The 27787-nt window shown below is 43.1% G+C and overlaps 1 protein-coding gene and 1 pseudogene across 1 annotated transcript in view; one reads left to right on the forward strand and one right to left on the reverse strand.

Moving 5' to 3' along the window:
- LOC138085593 (prostaglandin E2 omega-hydroxylase CYP4F21-like) lies at window positions 1-9687 on the forward strand (annotated as a pseudogene).
- A 3156-nt stretch (window positions 9688-12843) lies between these two features.
- LOC138085265 (cytochrome P450 4F6-like) overlaps window positions 12844-27787 on the reverse strand; it is a 48790-nt gene continuing 33846 nt past the window's right edge. Inside the window, exons 9-12 of the mRNA XM_068979519.1 lie at window positions 13572-13705; window positions 13425-13489; window positions 13230-13312; window positions 12844-13018 (exon numbers count right to left, since the gene is read on the reverse strand). Of these exons, the coding sequence (XP_068835620.1) occupies window positions 12844-13018; window positions 13230-13312; window positions 13425-13489; window positions 13572-13705 (457 nt within the window). The remainder of the gene's footprint in view (window positions 13019-13229; window positions 13313-13424; window positions 13490-13571; window positions 13706-27787) is intronic.

Below are 27787 nucleotides of genomic sequence, written 5' to 3' on the forward strand. Positions count from 1 at the left end.
ATGTCAGCTGCCATCACACCAAAGGACATGCTTTTCTACAACACTCTGAAGCCCTGGCTGGGTGAGTAATTGTGATTGAAGGGGGTTGGGGGTGACCCTGGGGACCCAGGAGAAGGTCTTCCTTTGCCCACTCCCTGTGGCTGTCTGTGCTAGGGGATGGGCTCCTGCTGAGCAGCCACCACCGCATGTTGACACCCGCCTTCCACTTCAACATCCTGAAGCCCTATATGAAGATTTTCACCAAGAGCACAGACATCATGCACGTGAGTCTCTTGAACCCAGGGTTCCAGCTGGAGTCTTAGGGATAATGAGGACTCAACAATGTCTTGTCTGGAATCTGACTATTGTGGGGTCTTTAAGGCCATGGCTCTTTCTTTCTGAGCCTTGGTTTCCACAGTTGAAAAATGAGGATTATGTGATCCCTCATTTTTGAGTGGCCAAGATGATGTAATGGGGTCATGTTCCTGGCACACAGTAGGTGCTCAGAAGGTGTTAGTTTCTATGTTTCCCTCACAGGAGGCTTGAAACCTTGAGACATGGTTGATGATAATGATGAATATCAGGCAGTCATTATTCCAGAGTAACAAATCACTTGAAAACAATAAGTGCTTAGTATTGACAAGTTTGTGAGTCAGTAGGCTGGTTCTTCTGGACATGGATGGGGCCACTCGTGTATCTGTGATCAGCTGGGGTGATCAGGTGGTCTGGTGGAGGTCAGATAGGAAGACTTACTGATCTGAGGTCAGTCCTCTCTCATCTCTGTGGCTTGGCTGACTGCAGGTTAATCTCAGATGACCTCAGCTGAGACAACTAGATGTCCCTTCATGTGATTCTCTCCCTTTAGAGACATCTCAGGCTTGCTCACATGGCAGAAGCAAGATTCCAACAGACTGAAAGGAAGCTGCAATTCTGCTTGGGGTCTAGGTTTGGGATGACCACTTCATCATTTTCATCAGTTTATTAGCCAAAGCAGGTCCAGAAGCAGCTCAGAATCAAAAGATAGTGAAAGAGGCCCCCACCTCCTAAGAGAAGTTACTGAAAACTTACACTGCAAAGGGTTTGGATATATATGTGGGAATGAAGAACTGGAGGCCAGGCTTTTGTGAAGTGCCTGGGATTTTTTCCACACCTGCAAGGTGATGAGAGAGCTTATTACTGTTTCATGGACTCTTCCAGGAGACATGAAACTCCTGGGTGAGAGACAAAGGGCAATTTATTACCCTCAGAAGGCAACAAAATGTGCTTTTTGTTGGTTTGCATTCTTCTTCCAAGTCACTAAATCACATGAGGGTGACAGAGGTGGGCTTTGATATATGACTGCTCATGTAGTATGCTGATGTATATGCCTGCTATTGTATTATGGTTGTGGGGGGGAGGTCAAGAGACTCTGTGACTTTTATAGCAATTAGAAGCAATTGCCCCTAATACCTGTCGAGGAGGAGAGATTACCTCACTCCTCAAGGTTGTTTGCTAAAAACACAACTCTGAGAAATGGCCCAGGTAAAGAATATCAGAGTCTTGCTTTTTTTTTTTTTTTTTGGCATATGAAGCAAGAAAGTACAAATGTACGCAGGACCCATGGAGGACTACCTCTCTCAACATAGGGGACCTTTCCCTCAATAATTTCTAACAATGAAGATGATGAGATCTGACATTTGCTGTACTTGTACTTGTTACTTTATGCAGTAAGCTGACCAACAGTGCACAAAAAGTAGTGGGAGGAACCAAAGTTATATTAATAGCAGGTCTCCTGACTCCCAGGCTGGGGACTTCATGGCTTAATGTAACAACTTCCACTCCCACTCAAGCCTGGTCATCTGTGAAGATCGGTGCCTAGGACCAGGAGGCAGGGTCTGGGGAGTGCGTCTTGGTGTTTGGGGTTAGGGAAGAGGCAGTTTCCAGCCTCAGCCATGTCCCCTTCTCTGTTCAGCCCAAGTGACAGCACCTGATTAAAAAGGGCCACACCCATCTGGACATGTTTGAACGCATCAGCCTCATGACCCTGGACAGTCTGCAGAAAGGTGTCTTCAGTTTCAACAGTAACTGCCAGGAGTGAATGCTCAGCCCAGGGCCTGGGAAGATGAGCCCTAGACCCAAAGGTGTAAATGAGTGAGACTGAGGTGGACAATCAGAAAGGTCTTCCTGGAGGAGATGGGTCAAACTGGACATTGAAAGACAGGAAAAGGGAAAGAGAAACAGCAAAGCTTACAGGCAGGCAGAACTGTTTAATAAATGCTAGGAGGTTAGAATGAGCAAAGTATGTGCAACACTAAGGAGACAACTTGGGTATGGGGTGGAAGGAATGTCTTAAGGACATTCTGAAGTCAGACAGAGGATATGAACTATATCTGAGGTTTCCTAGGAGCCGTAGAAGGTGTATGAGCAGATGAGGGTCGAGGTCAAAGCCGAGCTTGGACATCTGACTGGAGAGAAGACTGACCACAATGTAGACACTGGATGATGTTGACAACTGGATGTAAGGAGACTAGGGAAGCCATTGTCCTCATTAACCAGCTGGGAAAGGATAAGGTCTGAGCCAAGTGGACAGTATGGGGAAGGAGAAGCAGACAGATACTAGGAGAGAAAGAAAGGAGAGAAGCCTGATGTCTAAGCTGTGCTCTAGGTGCCTGGAGAATAGAGTCAGTTCATGAAGATGGGATGTGCGTTGAGAATAGTTTGAAGAGTCACATCCCCTGGCTCATCCCCACACTGTATCTGTGAACCATCTGTTTCTGGAGCCTCAGCTTCCTGAAAGGAGGTAGGCCCCCAGCTTCTGGGCTTCCGGTGTTTTAAGTGGTGGCTTCCCTTCATGCTCTCATCCTTCAGGAAGCCCAGTGAATATATTGCCGCCTTCTTGGAGCTCAGTGCGCTTGTGGCAAAGCGGAACCAGCAGGTCTTCCTGCACATGGACTTCCTGGGCTTCCTCACCCCAGACGGGCTGTGCTTCTGCAGGACTTGCCCTTGTGCACGGCTGCACAGATGTGGTCATCCAGAAGCAGCGCTGGCCCCTCCTCAGTGAGAGTATTGATGACTTCCTCAAGGTCAAGGTGAAGACCAAGACTTTGGACTTCATTGATGTGCTCCTGCTGACCAAGGTAAGCTGCTGTGGGATCTGAGTTCAAGAAGTAGAAATAACTTCGAACTGATCAGAGATCTTGGATGGGATGCATAGGGTACTGGAGAGCCAAAGGAAGTGTTGAGGAAGGGAGGAATGGGTCATGGATAAGTTTTAGACATGACCATGTGAAAATGGTCTGCAGGAGAGTGCTAAGTCTGAAATTGAGAAGGTCTGAGATTTTACTCTACTCCCAAGCTAATAAGTTATCTACCACAGAGGTAGACTGTATATATACATATACACATACATGCATACATGGTCTTCCCACATGGCTCAGTGGTAAAGAATCCACCTGCAATGCAGGAGCTGCAGGAGGCGTGGGTTCAATCCCTGGGTCAGGAAGATCCCCTGGAGGAGGAAATGGCAACCCACTCCAGTATTCTTGCCAGGATAATCCCATGGACAGAGGAGCCTGGTGGGCTACAGTGCATGGGGTCACAAAGAGTTGAACATGACTGTGTGACTGAGCATGCATGAGTGAGTGAGTGAGTGAAGTCGCTCAGTCGTGTCTGACTCTTTGCGACCCCATGGACTACCAGGCTCCTCTGTCCATGGGATTCTCCAGGCAAAAATACTGGAGTGGATTACCATTTCCTTCTCCAGGGGATCTTCCCGACCCAGGGATCGAACCTGGGTCTCTTGCATTGGAGGCAGACGCTTTAACCTCTGAGCCACCAGGGAAGACCGACTGAGCATGCATGCATACATATATATACACATATATGGGTGTGTACACACACATGCACACACATAGAGAGAAGGAAGCCTGGATCAGAGCAGCACATTTATTTCTCATAGTAGAAACAGTAGTCAGAGTAGAGTTGTAGCTCTGGTTCCATCCCCAAATTCCTTTGAGGGCACCATGATGCTTTTACCTGTACATGCAACCATGATTGCATCACAGAACAGGTACCTCTGGATTTTGAAATTTGGAACTTATATAGAACAGCTGATATATCTTCTCCTTCTTCCCTTCATCCCCTTTCCCTTCACCCTAGCGGGTGAGGGGCTTCCCTTGTGGCTCAGCTGGTAAAGAATCTGCCTGAAATGTGGGAGACCCAGGGTTCGATCCCTGGGTTAGGAAGTTCCCCTAGAGAAGGGAAAGGCTACCCACTCCAGTATTCTGGCCTGGAGAATTCCATGGACTGTATAGTCCATGGGGTTGCAAAGAGTTGGACATGACTGAGTGACTTTCACTTTCACTTTAGGGAGTGAGGGGAAAGGAAAGAGAGAAAGGGGAGAGAGAAATGGAGAGAGAGGAATGGGAGGGGAGGGAGGGAGAGAGGTTGTTCTAGAACTTAAACAAATCCTTATCAGTGAGAAGACAAAGTTTATAGGTTCTATAGGTTTCTAATCCATCCCTTATCTCCAAGAGACTAAAGAATCTCTGGATTTACTATCCTAGCCTGTGAGCAAATGGCTTTGGGACAATGTTTAAACTCTAGCTTCCGTGGCAAGTTGTCATTTAATCATCCTGTAACCTAGGTTGCATTATGTATAAACATCAAAATTTCTATGAATCTTTGATTCTCTTTACCATGGATGACATAGGAGGCAAGGAGGTCAAGGAGGAGATCTCTGGATGGGGCCTCTGGTGATAGAGTGAACAGGCAATCTAGCATTTCAGAGTTTCTGTATGGATAATGGAGTTTCAGAGATCGTCTCAGTTTAGGCTTAGGGACCCTCAGAACTAGTGTGAATCTGGGGATCTTGCTTTCTCTCCAGGATGAAGATGGGAAAGGACTGTCAGATGAAGATATCTGAGCTGAAGCTGATACCTTCATGTTTGAGAGTGAGGGTCCTAGTGTGGGACTACAGAGGGGAGCGTGGGTCCCTCCATTGCAGGGACTAGGTGTGGAGACCCTGAACCATCCCCCATGCCTTTCCATCCTCCCCATGGTCCTTTCTGTTAGGGTGCTGTCCACCCTCTGGTGCTGAAGTAGCCCAGGGACCCAACCGTGTCTGGCTACCCCTCAGGCCATGACACCATAGCCAGCGGCCTCTTCTGAATCCTGTACAACCTTGCAAAGTGCCCAGAACATCGGGAGCGTTGCTGGCAGAAGGTGCAAGAGCTCCTGAAGGACCATGAGCCTAAAGAGATTGAATGGTGAATTCAAGTCCTCATGGCATTTTTCTGAGTCCCTCTCTCTGGCTCTGCTCCCTGGCTGGGGAAGAGAAAAAATCTTTTTGTGGACTCTGTCATTATTTCTTCGTGGGAAGACCCAGAGACAAGGTCTGGTACACAGCATGTATAGAATGAGGAAGTTTGCAGGCTTTTGAAACAGAAAGACCTGGATTTCTGAAGTAATCAGTGACAATGTGTGAGGGTAGATGATACCACTTAGCACATATTCACTAAGTGAAATTTCCCTCTACTCTCTTACTTTTCTCTCTAAAATTACATGTTTTCAAACATCTCCACTCCCTGAGTGTTTCTTCATATCCTGCTCCTTAATTCCTCATATTATTTAGTCCAGGTTTCACATGGAACTCTTAGGAACTAAAGTCATTCAAAACCTGTCCAGGAATACCTGCATCTTCCTCCATCCAGTCCCCATTCAACAAACACTTCTTCCCTCTTCTCAGTTCTGTGACATCTCCAATTCTTCTCAGCCATTCTGTGTCCTGGAGACTCAGGAATAACCTAGAGCTGGCCTTTGCCTTCCAGGATCTCCTAGTCTCATGGAGGAATAGTCAAAAAATTTCCTGTATAAATGGGCAGAGCTAGAGTCAAGAAACTCCCTGTATACATGGACAAAGCTTCAGTTTAGAGTAAGACAGACAAAGTAGAGGGTAGGAAAAAATGCCTCATCTCAGACCCTGAAAGTTGATCAGTAGAGAGGTGGGTGCATTTGAGTTAAGGACAAAAAGGTAGCTGGTCAAAAATGAAGAGATGGAGGCAGAGAGGGAGAGAGACAGAGAGATAAAGGAGGAAAGGAGGGGGTTGATATATGATTGACCTATGGAGCATGGATTACTTCATAATGTTAATACACTGTCCCAGAGTGTGAAGCAGATATCCAATTCTGGATAGTAAAATAATACTTGGTCTTTTAGTAGAGTCTACAATTCTAGCATAGAGATCTTGAGCAGCTTTTGCTAAATAAACCCTTAGGTACTCTTGTTGCTATGGTGAATAATATACTCTATCTGGATTGAGAAACATTTACAAGTTCATTTTGAATACAGACATTCACATTTCTTGTTAAATTTAATCCATGTATTTTATATCATCATCTTTTCTATTTTTTCTAATAGAAAAATTAATAATTTATGGATATCAATTTCTTACTCAGTGAACTTAGTAACTGATAAATATGGAGTCCTATATCAATAGGAGAAATAAAGATCATCTTAATAATATAAACTTTTGCAATAACAGGGAAATTACATGGATAAAAAGTTAATTCAACCTGCTTCTCACGTCTGCCAAGAAAACAACATCTACACAAATCAAAGACTTAAAATATATAATAAGGGAGTCTTAAAGGCTCTATTTTGGGTGGCTCCAAAATCACTGCAGATGGTGATTGAAGCCACGAAATTAAAAGACGCTTACTCCTTGGAAGGAAAGTTATGACCAACCTAGATAGTGCATTAAAAAGCAGAGACATTACTTTGCCAAGAAAGGTCCGTCTAATCAAGGCTATGGTTTTTCCAGTGGTCATGTATGAATGTGAGAGTTGGACTGTGAAGAGAGCTGAGCACCAAAAAACTGAAGCTTTTGAACTGTGGTGTTGGAGAAGACTCTTGAGAGTCCCTTGGACTGCAAGGAGATACAACCAGTCCACCCTAAAGGAGATCAGTCCTGGGTGTTCATTGGAAGGACTGATGTTGAAGCTGAAACTTCAGTACTTTGGCCACATCACGCAAAGAGTTGACTCATTGGAAAAGACCCTGATGCTGGGAGGGATTGGGGGCAGGAAGAGAAGGGGATGACAGAGGATGAGATGGCTGGATGGCATCACTGCCTCAATGGACTTGAGTTTGGCTGAACTCCAGGAGTTGGTGATGGACAGGGAGGCCTGGCATGCTGCAGTTCATGGGGTCACAGGGAGTCGGACACGACTGAGTGACTGAACTGAACTGAACTGAAAGGCTCTAGAGGAAACTAGAGGAAGTTATATTACAGCTCCACAATAAGAAGGCTGTATCATGTCATAAATCCAAGAGGGTGTACAATAAGACATTGATATGCTATATAGTATAGAGTATGCTACTATATAATTTTTAATGAAACAGAGTTTTTGATATATACAATGGAGTATTACTCAGCCATTAAAAAGAGTAAAAAATGCCATTTGCAGCAACATGGATGGACCTAGAGATTGTCATACTGACAAAAGTAAGTCAGACAAAAGGAGAAATATATGACATCCTTTATATGTGGAATCTAAAAAGAAATTATATAAGTGAGTTTAATTACAAAACAAAAATAGACTCACAGACTTAAAGGATGAACTTATGGTTGCCAGGGGGAAGGATGGGGGAGAAGGATAGTTAGGGAGTTTAAGATGGACATGTACACACTACCATGTTTAAAATGGACAATACACAATGGTCTACTGTGTAGCACATGCAACTCTCCTCAATGTTATGTGACAGCCTGGATGGGAGGGGAATTTGGGGGAGAATTGATGCATGAATATGTATGGCTGAGTCCCTTTGCTGTACACCTGAAACTATCACAACATTGTTCACAGCTATACCCCAATGCAAAATACCCTAATGCCTCTAGGAAGATACATAACAATAACCACTAGGCAAACTGTGAGGAGAAATGAGTGCTGTTGGGCCATAGGGGTGATGTTTTGCATTGTTCCAACTTTGAACTATGTTAACTGTATCATCTATTTAAATCACCACACAAAAAGAAAGAAATTTTTTAAAAAAAGAATTCATCCCCGTTACTGGATCTTACCTTCAATGTTTATGAAAGTTTTCCAGTGATTTCTCTTCTCTTCTAAGTATAAAACCACTATGTGTGAAAAATGACACATTTTCCCCATGTTTCAAATGATATTACTCTTTTCCCCCTGTCTAATTGCATTAGCTAGTATGTCTAGTGCCATAACAAATGAAAATAAATATTGAATCTGCTTCTTTTATTTCTTATGCATTTGCCTTTTGATTTTGCAGTCTTGCCACACAGAATGTTTTGATTTTATACAATTTTGTAAATATTTTTATTGTTGGATTTTTGTAGTTTTTCTCAGAAAGGCTTCTAAAAATATGTAAGTAAATTTTGTCTGGTACTTCTGTGACACTACTTTTCTTTCTTTTTAAGAACCATTTTACTGAAGTGTGATAGACAAAGAAAAGGCTGTACATATTTAATGTGTACAACATAATGAGTTTGGAGCTATTTGGTCCATCTGTTATTTTGTTATAGGCAAAGGGGATCTTATAGGGCAGTAGGAAGGTTGGAGGGCCTCTGTTTTTGCTCCCTGGATGTCATATGGTTTCCTTAGGGATGGCCTTACCCTGCTGCCCTTCCTGACCATGTGCATCAAGGAGAGTCTGCGGCTGCATCCCCCAGTCACGGTCATCTCCTGCCGCTGTACCCAGGACATTGTGTTCCAGATGGCTGGGTCATCCCCAAAGGTACCCTAATGACTAGGGGAAGAGGTTCCTGGTGAGAAAGAGGGGCTCATCAGCAGGTTAGACTTAGTCCTAACTGGCCCCTCTTCTTCCACAGGTGTTATCTGTTTCATCAATATTTTCAGGACCCACCATAACCCATCTGTGTGGCCAGACCCTGAGGTGCTGCCCCCCTCTCCCCATGGGGGATGCAAGGAAGGGCAAAGAGTTCTGACTTGCATAGCAGACATCACCTCCCTCCATTATACACACATCTGCCTCTCTAAGGATGGACAGCCTGGGAGATCCCACACAGTAGCCCTGTCTTTTCTTGTCCCCAGGTCTATGGCCCCTTCTGCTTCATGCCAGAAAACAGTAAGGGGAGGTCACCTCTGGCCTTTGGTCCCTTCTTTTCAGGGCCCAGGTGAGGGTAGTGGGCATCTGAGGTAAGGATTTGGGGGGGGGGGTGCGGATCTGGGACTTACATTCCTGGCATAACTGTGGGGCAGAGAAGTGGGAAAAACAAAGATAGAGTTCTGGCTCTCCCCCTTCCACTCCCCTGGACATAATGGGTAAGAGTCTGGGAATGGTGGTGGGCCCAAAGAGGCTGTGTGGTGTGCTGAGAGCCCCATTTCCCTGTTCGCTGGTCTGAGTTCAGGACCAGAGCAGCGGCCAGGTTCATATTCAAGCCCACGGAGTGATCCCGGGCACAACTGGGCTCTACTTCTGCAGTCATGGAGGGGGGGTTGCAGGCCAGATTCCAGGTGCAATGAGGCCGGAATGATGGTGCAGTCAGAGCCCCCACCCTCACCCACAGGAACTGCATCAAGCAGACATTCACCATGACCGAGATGAGGGTGGTCCTGGCGCTCACCCTGCTGTGCTTGCGCGTCCTGCCGGACAAGGAGTCACTCAAGAAACCAGAGCTGATCCTGACAGCTGAGGGTGGACTCTGGCTGTGGGTGGAGCCACTGAGCACAAGCCAGTAGTGACCCAACTTCTTCTGGCCTGGTATCCAACAAAGGATATAGGGAGACCAATATTTTTCACTGAGCATCTTATTTTCTACATGAGTGAATGAATTCCTTGTCAAAAATATTAAATTTAAAACTTTAGACACCACTCATCAAAGAGTCTCATCTTGTAAGCCTGCACATGTTCTCCGGGTAATATGACACAACTGGGGCTGAGACACAGTAAAAATCACTTCACTTCCTTAGGAGGCTAGGCATGACCACTGAAGCCAGGCTGATAAAATGTACCCTCACTCCACCACTCATCAATCGAGTGACCTTGAGCAAGTGAGTTAATTTCTCCTATCCATAAGACTGGTGTGAGGATGAAATCAGTGTTCACCTGGGGGAGCTGAAGTGTCATCACCTTCTTCCTTCCAGTGGTCCACCTCTGTTAATAGGACCAAAAACATCAGTGTCTGTAGTGTTATGAAGCCCCCTATGTGTTGCATAAAAAGTGTTTAACCACACCAACATAAATGTATGTGTATCTATTGCTAAACAATAAAATTTCTACACTCAAAATTTTGTGATTAAGAGTAACTCAATATGTAATTGGTAGTGATATTTCAAGTCATCAAGGTGCATAAAGAGAATTCTTATAAAGTGAGACAAACTAAATTATTTTCTAACATAATGCCATTTACAAAAATAAACAATGGCTTAAACACTTAACACTTAAAGATTCTAAAGACCCCCAAGATGATGACTGTATGTTGTGGAAGGATGTTCACAATATATTATTATATGAAAAGTCCAGATTAACAAGAGAAATGTATAGTATAATAGCATTTTTTTCTTGTGGCAAAATTCACACTGCATAAAATTTACCATTGTGACCATTATAAAGTGTTTTGAGTCCATGCATCTAGTACATTCACAATGTTGTGCAGTCAACACTTCTACTAGTTCCAAGATATTTTTGTCATCTGAAAAAGAAACTTTATACCTAGTAGCAGTCACTCTCCATTTTCTCCTCCACCCTCCAGCTCCTGGATCTATCTCTATGGATTTACCCATTCTTCACATTTCATATACATGGAATTATACAATAGATGACATTTTGTATCCAGTTCCTTTCATTTAGCATAATGTTTTCAAAGTTCATTCATGTTGTAGCATGTATCAGTGCTTCATTCCTTTTTATGACCCAATAGTATTCCTTGTTATGGATACACCTCATTTTATTTATTTATCCATCTGTTAATGTATACTTGAGTTGTTTCCCAAATATCCAACTTTTGGCAGTTGTGGATAGTGCCACTACAGAGAGTCATGTAGAAGTTTTTTGTTTGAACACATTTTCAAGTCTTTGTGCATACCTAGGCATGAGATGGCTGAATCATATGATAATTGTAGGTTTAATTTACTGAGGAAAAATAAAATAAGAAAAAAAAGAAAAAAAATTTACTGAGGAAATACCATGCTGTTTTCCGCAGTGGTTGCACCATTTTACATTCTCAGCAACAATGAATGAGGTTTCCAATTACCCCACATCTTCACCAACACTTGTCTTCCATTTTTTTATATTCTTACCATCCTATTAGGACTTGTCTGGTAGCTCAGATGGTAAAGAATCTGCCTGCAAGGCATGAGATCCCGGTTCGATCCCTGGACCAGGAAGATCCTCTGGGAAAGGTTATGGCAACCCACTCCAGTATTCTTGCCTGGGAAATTCCATGAACAGAGATTACAGCCTATGGGGTCACAAAGAGTCAGACATGACTGAGTGACTAATGCTTTTACTTGCACCATTCTATTGGGTGTGAAGTGGTATCCCACTGTAGCATTGACTTGCATTTCCCTAATGACTAATGAAGTTTAACATATTTCCATGTTCTTGTTAGTAAAATAGCATTTTAAAAGGATATTACATGTAAATGTAATACACTTATATGTAAAATCAAACTTTACTTGTATAATTATTACATATAAAACTAAATTTGGCAGTATATGTGAGAGAATATAAATGGTGATTACTTTGACACTTTTCAGTTATAGATAAGACTTTTAATTCTTATTTTTTATTTTCTTCAATGACAAGGTATCATTTGGGGGGGAGAAAAACATTTTAAATAAGAGCTCTGAAGGCAAAGAAAAACGTATGCAATTTTCAGCTTAAAATATATTAAATATTTACTCATTTCATGTTACAGGATTTCTTTCTTACTTTGCCACCAGTAAGTCGTCTGGTCCCTGAAAGACTCTGAGAGTAGGACTCTATCCCAGAAACCCCTGCAGCCTCAGTGGGGCAAGTCTGCGGCAGCCACTGTCCCAGGTGCTGAATCAAGTGGCCCCCACTGCTGCCCCCTCCACCTCCTCTTATTATTGAGGACCCTCTTGATCTACATTTCCTAGAACATTTAGGTGAAAATGAAGCCCTGGATAATATCTTTTAGAGGGAAAAAAATTTTTTTTGGTTCCTAGCTTCAGACCAGCTTAACATCAGAGCCCCTTGTAATTATGTAATAGATGTAACTATGGAGACTTTGAATTTACTGAATATTTTAATGACAATTTTCTTCAGCAGTATTTCCACGTGTCTCAAATCTTTAAATATATCTTTTATGATTTTAAAACATTTTAAATTTGAGAAAGTGATGCAAAAAGAAGAGAGGAAATGAACCCTTATTGAGTACTGATGCTTACCAAATATCGTCAGTCATTTCACACATGCTTGCTTACAAATCTTCACAACATCGCAATTAAGAGGCTACTATTATGTAATAAAAGAAAATAAACGATTTTCCCCAAACCAAACAACTAGTCAACAGCAGACTAGGATGGCGACCTTTGCAGTGGGAGAGCAGTGGATCAGTGGGTCATCTGACCCTTATTGCATCTATCTCTCTGCTCCACCCTTCGCTAAAGAGTAGTCTTGTCCTCACGATCCAAGACGGATCTCCAGGTATCATACCAATATCCGCCTCCAAGCCCCCTCCCTCACCTTCCATCCCACCTCCCACGTTCACAGCCACCCCCACCCGCCTGGGTCCTCCCAGGGCCCAAGAGCCCCCTGCTGGCTCTCGATGAGACTGGGACAGACTCGACAGCACAATTTTATTCCTGGGGATCTGCAGTGAGGTGTCTGTGGTCAGGATGGATCCCAGGATAGAAGGTGATGATGGGTCATTACTGGCCTGTGTTCAGTGGCTCCACCTGCAGCCAAAGTCCGCCCTCCGCGCGCAGGATCAGCTCTGGCTTCCTGCGTGGCTCCTCCTCATCCGGCAGGATGCGGAACCGCAGTAGGGTGAGCGCCAGCGCCACCTTCATCTCGTTCATGGCAAATGTCTGCCCGATGCAGTTCCTGTGGGCGTTAAGTGAGGGCTCCGACTGTGCTGGGAAACCCTATCATGTTCCACCATGCCCAGAAACTAACTGGGACACCCCTCCCCTCTTCAGGGATGGACAGGGAGGCTAACGGTGTCTGAGACACCCCCTCCACGTGGGCTTGCATGTTCCCTGAGCCCCTGCACCATCCTCAAACCATCCCTACCTCACACACCAGCTGGCCTTACCTGGGCCCTGCTGAAAAGGGAATGAAAGCCAGAGGTGATCTCTTCTGGGGGGCTTCTGGATCAAAGCGGAAGGGGTTGAATACCTGGAGGACAGAGAGAGGCAGGGCTACTGGGTGGGACATCTAAGGATACCTGGACACCCCCAGATGTGAACAGAGTGGAGGAGTGTTTGATTTTCCCAGTGGAGGGCAGCACCTCAGGGTCTGGCCAGACCGATGGGTTGTGATGAATTCCAAAGATGCTGATGACGCAGATGTTCCCTATGGCAGAGGAGAGAGTGGTCAGGTCAAGGTCTCAGCTGATGGGACCACCAGCCTCCCTCACACCCATTGTTTTGAGCACCTTTGGGGATGACTCGGCCGTCTGGGAGCGCAACGTCTTGGGTACAGCGGCGAGAGATGACCGCTACTGGGGGGTGCAAACGCAGACTCTCCTTGATGCACATGGTCAGGAAGGGCAACTGGGCCAGGTCGTCCCTAAGGAAACCCCAGACAATTATCCAGGGAGTAAAAACAGAGACAAACCCCTAGCCCTCTTACTGCCCTAAAGACCCTCTTTCCACCTTCCTCTGACTCTCACTGCTATAACAAAATTAATTCCAGATGAACCAAAGATTTAAGACTAAGGATATCAATATTTCAAGTTACTATTAATAAAAGAAAACAGCCTGATATTTTTAGAAGAATTTCTGAGCAAAGCACAACACTCCCAATATACCCTTTAAAGTGTTAATGTATTAGCATTTTAAAGCTTTTTGAAGTTTATAATTAGTTTACAATGCAAAAAAAGTCTCTGTAATGGATTTATAAGTTTATTTGAGTAAGTTCTACTCCACGCTGTATAGTGAGACAACCTAATATTATTAAGGTGTCAAATCTTTCTAAATTAGTCAGCATATTCAATGTAATTAAATAAAAATCTAGTTGGTTGGGGGGGCACTTGGTAATCTTCAATTTGAAAGAATTGGAGTTCATCAAGAGCTAGGTCAATTTGAAAACAGAAGATCGATATGGGATCTAGGGGGCTTCCCAGGTGGTGCTAGTGATAAAGAACCCTCCTGCCAATGCAAGAGACATAAGAGACTCAGGTTCAATCCCTGGGTCTGGAAGATCCTCTGGAGGAGGGCATGGCAACCGACTCCAGTATTCTTGCCTGGAGAATCCCATGGACAGAGGAGCCTAGTGGGCTACAGTCCAAAGGGTCGCAAAGGGCCAGACACGACCGAAGTAACTTAGCATGCACGCGTGCATGCATAAAAATGGTACTGATTAGCCTATTTGCAGGGCCGGAATAGAGATGCAGATATAGGGGATGGACTTGTAGACACAGTGGGGCAAGGAGAGGATGGGAAGAATTGAGAGAGTAGCACTGACACACATACAGTACCCTGGGTAAAATAGATAGCCATTGGGAAGCTGCTGTATAACACAAGGAGTCCAGCCTGACGCTCTGTGCTGACCTAGGAGGGGTGGGATCGGGGGGTGGGAGGGAGGGGGGATATATATATATATATATATATATATACACACATATATATATGATTCACATTGTTGTACAGCAGAAACCAACACAACATTGTAAAGCAACTATCTGCCTATTTAATTTTTTTTTAAAGAGAAGAAAATAAAAGATAATAGAAGAACCCAAGGTTTCCCAGGTGGTGCTAGTGATAAAGAACCTGTCTGCCAATAAAGGAAACCTAAGAGACGTGGGTTCAACGCCTAGGTTGGGAAGGTCCCCTAGAGGCAGATATGGCAATCCACTTCAGTATTCCTGCCTGGAGAATCCCATAGACAGAGGAGGCTGGCAGGCTGCAGTCCATAGAGTCACAAAGAGTCAGACATGACTGAACCAACTGAACACACAGAAGAACCCAACCTATCAGATATTAAGAACTATTACAAAAATGTAGTAATTTTTAAAAAGTGTGGTATTGTTGCAAGAACAGTAAAACAGACTCATGGAACAGAATAGAGAACTTGGAGATCAACATGAGTTGGTGAAAACAGTATCTAGAAAGGAGGCCCTGTAAACCCCTGAGCAGTGGATGGGATCATTGGTAGAAGGTATTCAGACAAGTGGTGATGTAGGAACAGACCTAAATCCTCGGGAATTTCCTGGCAGTGTAGTGCTTAGGACTCTGCACTTGCACTGCAGGGGGCCTGAGTTCAAACCCTGGTCCAGGAACTGAGACAAGCCCTTGTGGGACAAGCCCTGTGGCCCTACCAAAAAAAAAAAAAAATTTAAGAACTAAGTCCTCATCTACTCAATATACAGAGTGGGGACTTCCCTGGTGGTCCAGTGGTTAAGAATCCACTTTGCAATGCAGGGGATGTGGGTTCACTTCCTAATTGGAGAACTAAGATTCTGTGTGCTGAAACTAAGACCCAACACAGCCATATAAATAAATAAATTTTTAAATATATACATGACAATATAGGAGATATCTTCATGATCTAGGCGTAGGAAAGAATTCTTAAAATCCCAAAAGTACAAACTGGAAGACAAAAGGAAATGGATAAATATGCACAGAATTAAGGAGCTCTTCTAGTTAATAAAACATACCAGGGGACCAAATTAACATTTATCACAGATGAGATATCTGCAATAAATATATAGGCCTAGAAAAATATCTTGAATATACACGGAATTCCCACAAATCGACAAGAGAGGTGGCAGGGTTCTGGGAGAAAAATAAGCAGAGGACATGATCTAGGAATTCATGGAATTTCAAACACTGAGATTTCAAACGAAGAGATGCTCAAAATAACTGGTATCAGAAAAAGGGCAATTATATAGCAAATAGATGTTCAGTTCAGTTCAGTTGCTCAGTTGTGTCCGACTCTTTGTGACCCCGTGGACTGCAACACACCAGGCTTCCCTGTCCAGCACCAGCTCCTGGAGTTCACTCAAACTCGTGTCCATCGAGTCGGTGATGGCATCCAACCATCTCATCCTCTGTCATCCCCTTCTCCTCCCACCTTCAATCTTTCCCAGCATCAGGGTATTTTCAAATGAGTCAGTTCTTTGCATCAGGTGGCCAAAGTATAGGAGTTTCAGCTTCAGCATCAGTCCTTCCAATGAATATTCAGGACTGATTTCCTTTAGGATGGACTTGTTGGATCTCCTTGCTGTCCAAGGGACTCTCAAGAGTCTTCTCCAACACCACAGTTCAAAAGCATCAATTCTTCAGTGCTCAGCTTTCTTTATGACTACTGGAAAAACCATAGCTTTGACTAGACCTTTATTGGCAAAGTAATGTCTCTGCTTTTTAATATGCTGTCTAGGTTGGTCATAACTTTCCTTCCAAGGAGCAAGCGTCTTTTAATGTCAAACTTCACATCTATTTGAGGCAAGAATTCACAGGGTGGGTAATGGTAAGGAGTGGCTGAGGTTGTGCGGGTAGAGTGCTGGGCACTGAAATGTGGAGGTGTGGACAGAGACCACCAAGCAGAGGGCATCAGCATTGTCAAGGAAAGGCAATGTGTCTTTTACAGCCCAGCAAGCTGGCTCCTGGGTAGATTCAGAGAGCTTCTAAGACAGGTAAATAAAGACACATACACAAAGATGTTTGTTGAGTAATGTGATGGGAACATCCTGGATATGCAGTACAAAGGGCTATTCTGGCCAACTGTGTTAACCAGATCTTCATTACTTTGAAATTCCACAAAATGAGGAATATTTGTATTCTTGCATGTGCGTTTTAGAGGTTTTGTTAATTATATAAAAAAATAAATGTATTCTTTGATATATTTGGTTGATGAATATTAATCTGAAGTTTTTCACGTTCTTTGCTATTTTGAGTTCCATTATAGATTCATGAATAAAGTCATTAGCAGAGGAAAAAGAAAAACAAATAAACGTAGGGACAGACTGAACAATGCCCGGAAGGACACAGGAAACCACTGAAGGATGGTATGGGATTGGAACACTGGCATATGACAGAGGTTTATATGAGGTGGTGGATGTGTTAACTACCCTATTGTAATCATTTTGCAATGTATACATACATCAGGTCATGTTGTGCACCTAAAATGTACATAATGTTATACATTGATTACGTCTCAATAAAGCTAGGGGTGGGGCTGATGGGAGGCTTAAGTTCATTGTAAATCTTTTCATGCCTGCTGTTTGGATTTTAACCAAGTGCATAATTTTTTGAAGTTGGGGGAAGCGCAAAAACATTTTTCCACCTTACAGGACTGCTATGCTGAGCAAAACCTTGAAGTTGAGGGCATGACCTCCTTTCTCTAGTCCTACACTTCCTCTCCATCCTTCAGTCCTTGGCCCAGAATCTTCCCCTGGACCCCCAGACTACAGCTCACCCCTTCCAGTTTGCCCCTGTAGCTGCAAAGAGATATTTCTTTCTATTTAAAAAAGATTTATTTTTGGCTGCATTGACCTCGTGGCACATGGGATCTTAGTTCCCTGACCAGGGATCAAACCCATGTCCCTTGCATTGGAAGGTGGATTCTTAACCACCGGACCACCAAAAAAGTCCCTACTAAGAGATATTTCTAATACTCATATCTGACCTGCCCCTCCCCTGCTCAAATATCTCCCAAGGCTCCCCATTGCCCTTCTGCATTAGTCATGGATCTCCCTTCAAGAAAGAACCTGCTGGAGAGCTATAAGGAGAGCTGTCAGCTGACAGCCTCCAGCTATATGGTCTCTGGGCTCTGCTGTAGCATTCAAGCCAAGTTCACACTTTCCTAGGCAGCTCACAGTCAATGACTGAGCACACTAGTGCCTGACTGACCATTTCTGCCCAACTTGACTTTTCCTTAATTGTGGCATACCTGCCCATTTCTATCTTTTATCCAATATTGGCTCCCTAAAGGACTTAAACTGATCCCTTAAAAATTCTTAACATGACTTTCAAAACACTTAAAGAAGAGCTTCCATTACAAATTCCAGCCTTACTGGGAGCCCCTTTGATACTCACACTGTATATTTCACAACTATCAAGCACTTTTACTTCCAAACTCAGGCTCACTCCTGGCCTTTGCACAAGATACCTCCTTGGCCTGGCACTGCCCACTACCTACACCCAGAGTGGTGAATTCATATTCACTGTTTTACTATCAAGCCTTACCTACTTTCCTCTCTGCCCCAGCAGAAAAATCCCTCAACTAAGATGGCGGAGGAATAGGACAAGGAGACCACTTTCTCCCCCACAAATTCATCGAAAGAACATTTGAACGCTGAGAAAATTCCACAAAACAACTTCTGAACGCTGGCAGAGAACACCAGGCACCCAGAAAGGCAGCTCAATTGTCTTCAAAAGGAGGTAGGACAAAATATAGACGATGAAGAGACAAAAGAGTTAGGGACAGAGATCCGTCCCGGGGAGGGAGTCATAAAAGAGAAGTTTCCAAACACCAGGAAACCCTCTCACTAGCGGGTCTGTGAGGAGTTTTGGAATCTCAGAGGGAAACATAACTGGGAGGGAAAATTAAATAAATAACAAACCCACAGATTATGTGCCTAATGGCAACTCCCAGCAGAGATGTAGCCCAGACTCTCGCATCCGCCACCAGCAAGTGGGGGCTGAACAGGGAGGTGCGGGCTGCATTGCTTAGGGTAAGGACTGGGCCTGAATACCCTGAGGGCAATCTGAGGGAGCTAATATGAGATAGCAACCCAAACTGTGGGATAGCCAGAGAGAGAGAGAGAGAGAAAGAGAGAGAGAACTTTCCCGCGAAAAGCCCTAACCTAAGGCACTGCCAGGCCGCTCACACAACAAAGGACTGAGCAAATACCAGAGGAGAGCTAGCCGCCAGCAGAACAGCCCATCCCCCACCGGAGGCAGGGAGGCAGGCAGGCGGCGGCCAGAGCCGGAAAGGGGCAAACTCAGCCCCAGAGATGGCATCCCCTACCAAACTGCGAACAGGCTCCCAGTTGCCAACCAAGTCTTCCTGGGATCCTGGACAGTTGACATCCATCAGGAGGGTCGCAGCCAGAGATCAGCTCCCCAGAAGAGACACACAGCACACCTGAGAGGGTGCTCCCACTGCGAACCCAGGAAACCAGGCATCTGGGATGGGGGAGGTGATAAGACACACCGCCCACCTAAGGAGAGTGCGCTCACCAAGCACCTGTCACCCGAGCTGCTCGGACCTGGGAAGGGCACAAAATGCAGGCCCAACCAAGTCTGTGTCTTTGTGGAGTACTCAAGAACCTGAACCTGAGCGGCTTAGACCTGGGAACTGCACGCAACCCAGGGCCTGCTTTAGAATGCAGAATTCCAAAGAACAGCAAGAAGAGATAAGAAGGCCTTCCTCAGTGATCAATGCAAAGAAATAGAGGAAAACAACAGAATGGGAAAGACTAGAAATCTCTTCAAGAAAATTAGAGATACCAAGGGAACATTTTATGCAAAGATAGGCTCGATAAAGGACAGAATGGTATGGACCGAACAGAAGCAGAAGATATTAAGAAGAGGTGACAAGAATACACAGAAGAACTGTACAAAAGAGAGCTTCACGACCAAGATAATCACGATGGTATGATCACTCACCTAGAGCCAGACATCCTGGAATGTGAAGTCAAGTGGGCCTTAGCATCACTATGGGGCAGCGGTCCTAAGATGGCAGAGGAATAGGACGGGGAGACCACTTTCTCCCTCACAAATTCATCGAAAGAACATTTCAACGCTGAGTAAGTTTCACAAAACAACTTCTGAATGCTGGCAGAGGACATCAGGCACCCAGAAAAGCAGATCATTGTCTTCAAAAACAGGTAGGAAAAAATATGAAAGATGAGAAAAGAGACAAAAGAGATAGGGAGGGAGCTCTGTCCCGGGAAGGGAGTCTTAAAAAGAGAGAAGTTTCCAAACACCAGGAAACACTCTTGCTGCCGAGTCTGTGGTGAGCCTTGGAAGCACAGAGGGCAACAGAACAGGGAGGAAAAATAAATAAATAATTAAAACCAACAGATTACGAGCCCAACGGTAACTCCCCCAGCGGAGAAGCAGTGCAGATGCCTGCACCTGCCACTAGCAAACGGGGGCTGGGCAGGGAGGCACGGGCTGCAGTGCTTTTTAAGAATTGGGCCGGAATGCCCTGAGTGTAACCAGAGCAAACTAACTTGGGCTAGCAAACCAGACTGTGGGATAGCTACCACGTGAAAAGCTCGAACAGAAGACACCACCAGGACCGCGCACAGAACAAAGGACAGAACAGAATTAGCCAGCTACAGACCATCCCCCTCCAGTGACAGGCAGCCAGAGCCGGAAGGGCTGGAAGGGGGCAATCACAGCCCCAGAGAGACATTAACTACCAAACTGCAAGCAAGCTTCTTTGCTAACTAAGACTTCTTGGGGTTCTGGACAGTCACCATCTGCCTAAGAAGGGGCGCCAGGCAGCCAGAGCCGGAAGAGCCGGAAGGGGTCAATCACAGCCCCAGAGAGACATTAACTACCAAACTGCAAGCAAGCTTCTTTGCTAACTAAGACTTCTTGGGGTTCTGGACAGCCACCATCTGCCTAAGAAGGGGCGCCAGGCAGCCAGAGCCGGAAGAGCCAGAAGGGGTCAATCACAGCCCCAGAGAGACATTAACTACCAAACTGCAAGCAAGCTTCTTTGCTAACTAAGACTTCTTGGGGTTCTGGACAGTCACCATCCGCCTAAGAAGAGGCGCCAGTTGTATACCCAGAAAACTGAGCAGCAGGGACGGGAAAGATGATAAGTCACAGCGACCACTCTCGCCAAACACCCGAGCTACTCAGACCTGGGAAGGGCACAAAATGCAGGCCCAGCCGAGTCTGCACCTCTGAGGACTACCTGAGTGCCTGAGCCTGAGCGGCTTAGACCTGGGAGGTGCATGCAGCCCAGGGCCGGCCTCAGACGGTTCCTGGCAGAGCAACCTAGAGCCTGAGCAGTGTGTGCCTTGATCGGGGGCAGGCCCAGCGTGGCTGAGACACTGTGAGGACATGCCAGTGTTATTTGTTTGCAGCAGCCCTCCCTCCCCACAGCACGACTGAACAAGTGAGCCTAAAAAAAGTGTCCACCACCGCCCCCCTTGTGTCAGGGCGGAAAACAGACACTGAAGAGACCAGCAAACAGAAGAAGCTAAAACAGAGGGTACCGCCTTGGAAATGACAGGTGCAATAGATTAAAACCCTGTTGGTACCGACTACATAGGAAGGGGCCTATAGATCTTGGGAAATATAAGCCAGACCAAGGAACTATCCGAAAATGAACTGACCCCACACTGTCCACAACACCACCAGAGAAAGTCCCAGATATACCTTTACTAATTTTATGATCATTCTTTTTGTTTGTTTGTTTGTTTTTTCTTCTTTTCTTTTTCTTCTTTTCTTTAACATTTTTTAATTTTTAAGTCCTCTATTTCTCCTTTAACTTTTATTTTTATAACCTACTATTAGTTTTCAAAAAAAAAGACCTATTTTTAAAGCAAACGCCATATTTTTTTTTGAGGTTGTTGTTGTTTAATAATTCTTGTGACTTTGTTTTTTTTTTTTCTCCTTCTTCTTCTTTTCTTTAATATTATATTTTTGAAAATCCAACCTCTACTCTAGATTTTTAATCTTTGTTTTTGGTATTTGTTATCAATTTTGTACCTTTAAAAACCCAATCTTCAGTACCCATTTTTACTTGAGAGTGAGATTACTGGCTTGACCGCTCTCTCCTCCTTTGGATTCTCCTTTTTCTCCACCAAGTTGCCTCTGTCTCCTCCCTTCCCCTTCTCTTCTCTTCTCTACCCAACTCTGTGAATTTCTGTGGGTTCCAGATGGTGGCGAACACTTAGGGAACTGGTTACTGGCTGGATCTGTCTCTCTCCTTTTCATTTCCCTCTTTTATCCTCCTGGCCACCTCTGTCTCCTTCCTCCCTCTCCTCTTCTCTGTATAACTCCGTGAACATCTCTGAGTGGTCTGGACAGCGGAGTGCACATAAGGAAGTGATTACTGGATAGCTTGCTCTCTCCTCTTTTGATTCCACCTCATCTCATTTCAGTCACTTCTAACTACCCCCTCCCTCTTCTCTTCTCCATGTAACTCAGTGAACTTCTCTGGGTGTCCCTCAATGTGGAGAAACTTTTCATCTTTAACCTAGATGTTTTATCATTGGTGCTGTATAGATGGAGAAGTCTTGAGGCTACTATAAAAATAAAACTGAAAACCAGAAGCAGGAGGCTTAAGTCCAAATCCTGAGAACATCAGAGAACTCCCGACTCCAGGGAACATAAATCTATAGGAGCTCATCAAATGCCTCCATACCTACACTGAAACCAAGCACCACCCAAGGGCCAACAAGTTCCAGAGAAAGACATACCATGCAAATTCTCCAGCAACACAGGAACACACGCCTGAGCTTCAATATACAGGCAGCTCAAAGTTACTCCAAAACCATTGACTTCTCATAACTCATTACTGGACACTTTATTGCTCTCCAGAGAGAAGAAATCCAGCTCCACCCACCAGAACTCTGACACAAGCTTCCCTAACCAAGAAACCTTGACAAGCCACTGATACAACCCCACCCACAGTGAGGAAACTCCATAATAAAGAGAACTCCACAAACTGCCAGAATACAGAAAGGCCATCACAAACGCAGCAATATAAACAAGATGAAGAGACAGAGGAATACCCAGCAGGTAAAGGAACAAGAGAAATGCCCACCAAACCAAACAAGAGGACAAGATAGGGAATCTACCTGATAAAGATTTCTGAATAATGATAGTGAAAATGATCCAAAATCTTGAAATCAAAATGGAATCACAGATAAATAGCCTGGAGACAACGATTGAGAAGATGCAAGAATGGTTTAACAAGGACCTAGAAGAAATAAAAAAGAGTCAATATATAATGAATAATGCAATAAATGAGATCAGAAACACTCTGGAGGCAACAAACAGTAGAATAACGGAGGCAGAAGATAAGATTAGAAGATAGAATGGTAGAAATAAATGAATCAGAGAGGAAAAAAGAAAAATGAATTAAAAGAAATGAGGACAATCTCAGAGACCTCCAGGACAATATGAAACGCTCCAACATTAGAATTATAGAAGTCCCAGAAGAAGAAGACAAAAAGAAAGACCATGAAAAAAATACTTGAGGAGATAATAGTTAAAACTTCCCTAAAATGGGGAAGGAAATAGCCACCTAAATCCAAGAAACCCAGAGAGTCCCAAACAGGATAAACCCAAGGTGAAACACCCCAAGACACATATTAATCAAATTAACAAAGATCAAACACAAAGAACAAATATTAAAAGCAGCAGGGGAAAAACAACAAATAATACACAAGGGGATTCCCATAAGGATAACAGCTGATCTTTCGATAGAAACTCTTCAGGCCACAAGGGAATGGCAGGACATAATTAAAGTGATGAAACAAAATAAATTACAGCCCAGATTACTGTACCCAGCAATGATCTCATTCAACTATGAAGGAGAAATCAAAAGCTTTACAGACAAGCAAAAACTGAGGGAATTCAGCACCACCAAACCAGCTCTCCAACAAATGCTAAAGGATCTTCTCTAGACAGGAAACACAAAAAGGGTGTATAAACCCGAACCCAAAACAATAAAGTAAGTGGCAAAGGCATCATACTTATCAATAATTGTCTTAAATGTAAATGGGTTGAATGCCCCAACCAAAAGACAAAGACTGGCTGAATGGATACAAAAACAAGACCCCTATATATATTGTCTACAAGAGACCCACCTCAAAACAAGGGACACATACAGACTGAAAGTGAAGGGCTGGGAAAAGATATTCCATGCAAGTAGAGACCAAAAGAAAGCAGGAGTAGCAATACTCATATCAGATAAAATAGACTTTAAAACAAAGGCTGTGAAAAGTGAAAGAAGGCCACTACATAATGATCAAAGGATCAATCCAAGAAGAAGATATAACAATTATAAATATACATGCACCCAACATAGGAGCACCGCAATATATAAGACAAATGCTAACAAGTATGAAAGGGGAAATTAACAATAACACAATAATAGTGGGAGACTTTAATACCCCACTCACACCTATGGACAGATCAACTAAACATTAAATTAGCAAAGAAACACAAGCTTTAAATGATGCAATAGACCAGTTAGAACTAATTGATCTCTATAGGACATTTCACCCCAAAACAATGAATTTCACCTTTTTCTCAAGTGCTCACAGAAACTTCTCCAGGATAGATCACATCCTGGGCCATAAACCTAACCTTGATAAATTCAAAAAAAAAAAATTGAAATCATTCCAAGCATCCTTTCTGACCATAATGCATTAAGATTAGATCTCGATTACAGGAGAAAAACTATTAAAAATTCCAACATATGGAGGCTGAATAACACGCTTCTGAATAACCAACAAATCACAGAATAAATCAAAAAAGAAATCAAAATATGCATAGAAACGAATGAAAATTAAAACACAACAACCCAAAACCTGTGGGACACTATAAAAGCAGTGCTAAGAGGAAAGTTCATAGCATTACAGGCATACCTCAAGAAACAAGAAAAAAGTCAAATAAATAACCTAACTTCACACCTAAAGCAACTAGAAAAGGAAGAAATGGAAAACCTCAGGATTGGTAGAAGGAAAGAAATCTTAAAAATCAGGGCAGAAATAAATGCAAAAGAAACAAAAGAGACCATAGCAAAAATCAACAAAGTCAAAAGCTGGTTCTTTGAAAGGATAAATAAAATTGACAAACCATTAGCCAGACTCATCAAGAAACAAAGGGAGAAAAATCAAATCAATAAAATTAGAAATGAAAATGGAGAGATCACAACAGACAACACAGAAATACAAAGGATCATAAGAGACTACTATCAGCAATTATATGCCAATAAAATGGACAACATGGAAGAAATGGACAAATTCTTAGAAAAGTACAACTTTCCAAAACTGAACCAGAAAGAAATAGAAAATCTTAACAGACCCATCACAAGCATGGAAATTAAAACTGTAATCAGAAATCTTCCAGCAAACAAAAGCCCAGGACCAGATGGCTTCACAGCTGAATTCCACCAAAAATTTAGAGAAGAGCTAACACCTATCCTACTCAAACTCTTCCAGAAAATTGCAGAGGAAGGTAAACTTCCAAACTCATTCTATGAGGCCACCATCACCCTAATACCAAAACCTGACAAAGATGCCACAAAAAAAGAAAACTACAGGCCAATATCACTGATGAACATAGATGCAAAAATTCTTTACAAAATTCTAGCAATCAGAATCCAACAACACATTAAAAAGATCATACACCATCACCAAGTGGGCTTTATCCCAGGGATGCAAGGATTCTTCAATATCTGCAAATCAATCAATGTAATTCACCACATTAACAAATTGAAAAATAAAAGCCATATGATTATCTCAATAGATGCAGAGAAGGCCTTTGACAAAATTCAACATCCATTTATGCTAAAAACTCTCCAGAAAGCAGGAATAGAAGGAACATACCTCAACATAATAAAAGCTATATATGACAAACCCTCAGCAAACATTATCCTCAATGGTGAAAAGTTGAAAGCAGTTCCCCTAAAGTCAGGAACAAGACAAGGGTCCCCACTCTCACCACTACTATTCAACATAGTTCTGGAAGTTTTGGCCACAGCAATCAGAGAAGAAAAAGAAATAAATGGAATCCAAATTGGAAATGAAGTCAAACTCTCACTGTTTGCAGATGACATATCCTCTACACAGAAAACCCTAAAGACTCCACCAGAAAATTACTAGAGCTAATCAATGAATATAGTAAAGTTGTGGGATATAAAATCAACACACAGAAATCCCTTGCATTCCTATACACTAACAATGAGAAAACAGAAAAAGAAATTAAGGAAACAATTCCATTCACCATTGCATCCAGATATATTTAGGAATATATCTACCTAAAGAAACAAAAACCCTATATATAGAAAACAATAAAACACTGATGAAAGAAATCAAAGAGGACACTAATAGAAGGAGAAATATACCATATTCATGGATTGGAAGAATCAATATAGTGAAAATGAGTATACTACCCAAAGCAATCTACAGATTCAATGCAATCCCTATCAAGCTACCAGCGGTATTTTTCACAGAGCTAGAATAAATAATTTCACCATTTGTATGAAAATACAAAAAACCTCGAATAGCCAAAGCAATCTTGAGAAAGGAGAATGGAACTGGAGGAATCAACCTGCCTGACTTCAGGCTCTACTACAAAGCCACAGTCATCAAGACAGTATGGTACTGGCACAAAGACAGAAATATAGATCAAGAGAACAAAATAGAAAGCCCAGAGATAAATCCACACACCTATGGACACCTTATCTTCGACAAAGGAGGCAAGAATATACAATGGATTAAAGACAATCTCTTTAAAAACTGGTGCTGGGAAAACTGGTCAACCACTTGTAAAAGAATGAAACTAGATCACTTTCTAACACCATACACAAAAATAAACACAAAATGGATTAAAGATCTAAACGTAAGACCAGAAACTATAAAACTCCTAGAGGAGAACATAGGCAAAACACTCTCCCACATAAATCACAGCAGGATCCTCTATGATCCACCTCCCAGAATACTGGAAACAAAAGCAAAAATAAACAAATGGGATCAAATTAAAATTAAAAGCTTCTGCACAACAAAGGAAACTATAAGCAAGGTGAAAAGACAGCCTTCAGAATGGGAGAAAGTAATAGCAAATGAAGCAACTGACAAACAACTAATCTCAAAAATATACAAGCAACTTATGCAGCTCAATTCCAGAAAAATAAGTGACCCAATCAAAAAATGAGCCAAAGAACTAAATAGACATTTCTCCAAAGAAGACATACAGATGGCTGACAAACACATGAAAAGATGCTCAACATCACTCATTATCAGAGAAATGCAAATCAAGACCACAATGAGGTACCATTTCACACCAGTCAGAATGGCTGCTATCCAAAAGTCTACAAGCAATAAATGCTGGAGAGGGTGTGGAGAAAAGGGAACCCTCTTACACTGTTGGTGGGAATGCAAACTAGTACAGCCACTATGGAGAACAGTGTGGAGATTCCTTAAAAAACTGGAAACAGAACTGCTTATGACCCAGCAATCCCACTCCTAGGCATACACACTGAGGAAACCAGAATTGAAAGAGACACGTGTACCCCAGTGTTCATCGCAGCACTGTTTATAATAGCCAGGACATTGAAGCAACCTAGAATGCCCATCAGCAGATGAATGGATAAGAAAGCTGTGGTACAAATACACAATGGAGTACTACTCAGCCATTAAAAAGGATACATTTGAATCAGTTCTAATGAGGTGGATGAAACTGGAGTCTATTATACAGAGTGAAGTAAGCCAGGAAAAAAAAAATAACACCAACACAGTATACTAACACATATATATGGAATTTAGAAAGATGGTAATGATGACCCTGTCTGGGAGACAGCAAAAGAGACACAGGTGTATAGAACAGTCTTTTGGACTCTGTGGGAGAGGGTGGGATGATTTGGGAGAATGGCATTGAAACATATATACTATCATGTAAGAAATGAATCACCAGTCTAGGTTCAATACAGGATATAGGATGCTTGGGG

The sequence above is a fragment of the Capricornis sumatraensis genome, chromosome 9 (assembly GCF_032405125.1).
Source record: "Capricornis sumatraensis isolate serow.1 chromosome 9, serow.2, whole genome shotgun sequence".
Taxonomy (NCBI): domain Eukaryota; kingdom Metazoa; phylum Chordata; class Mammalia; order Artiodactyla; family Bovidae; genus Capricornis; species Capricornis sumatraensis.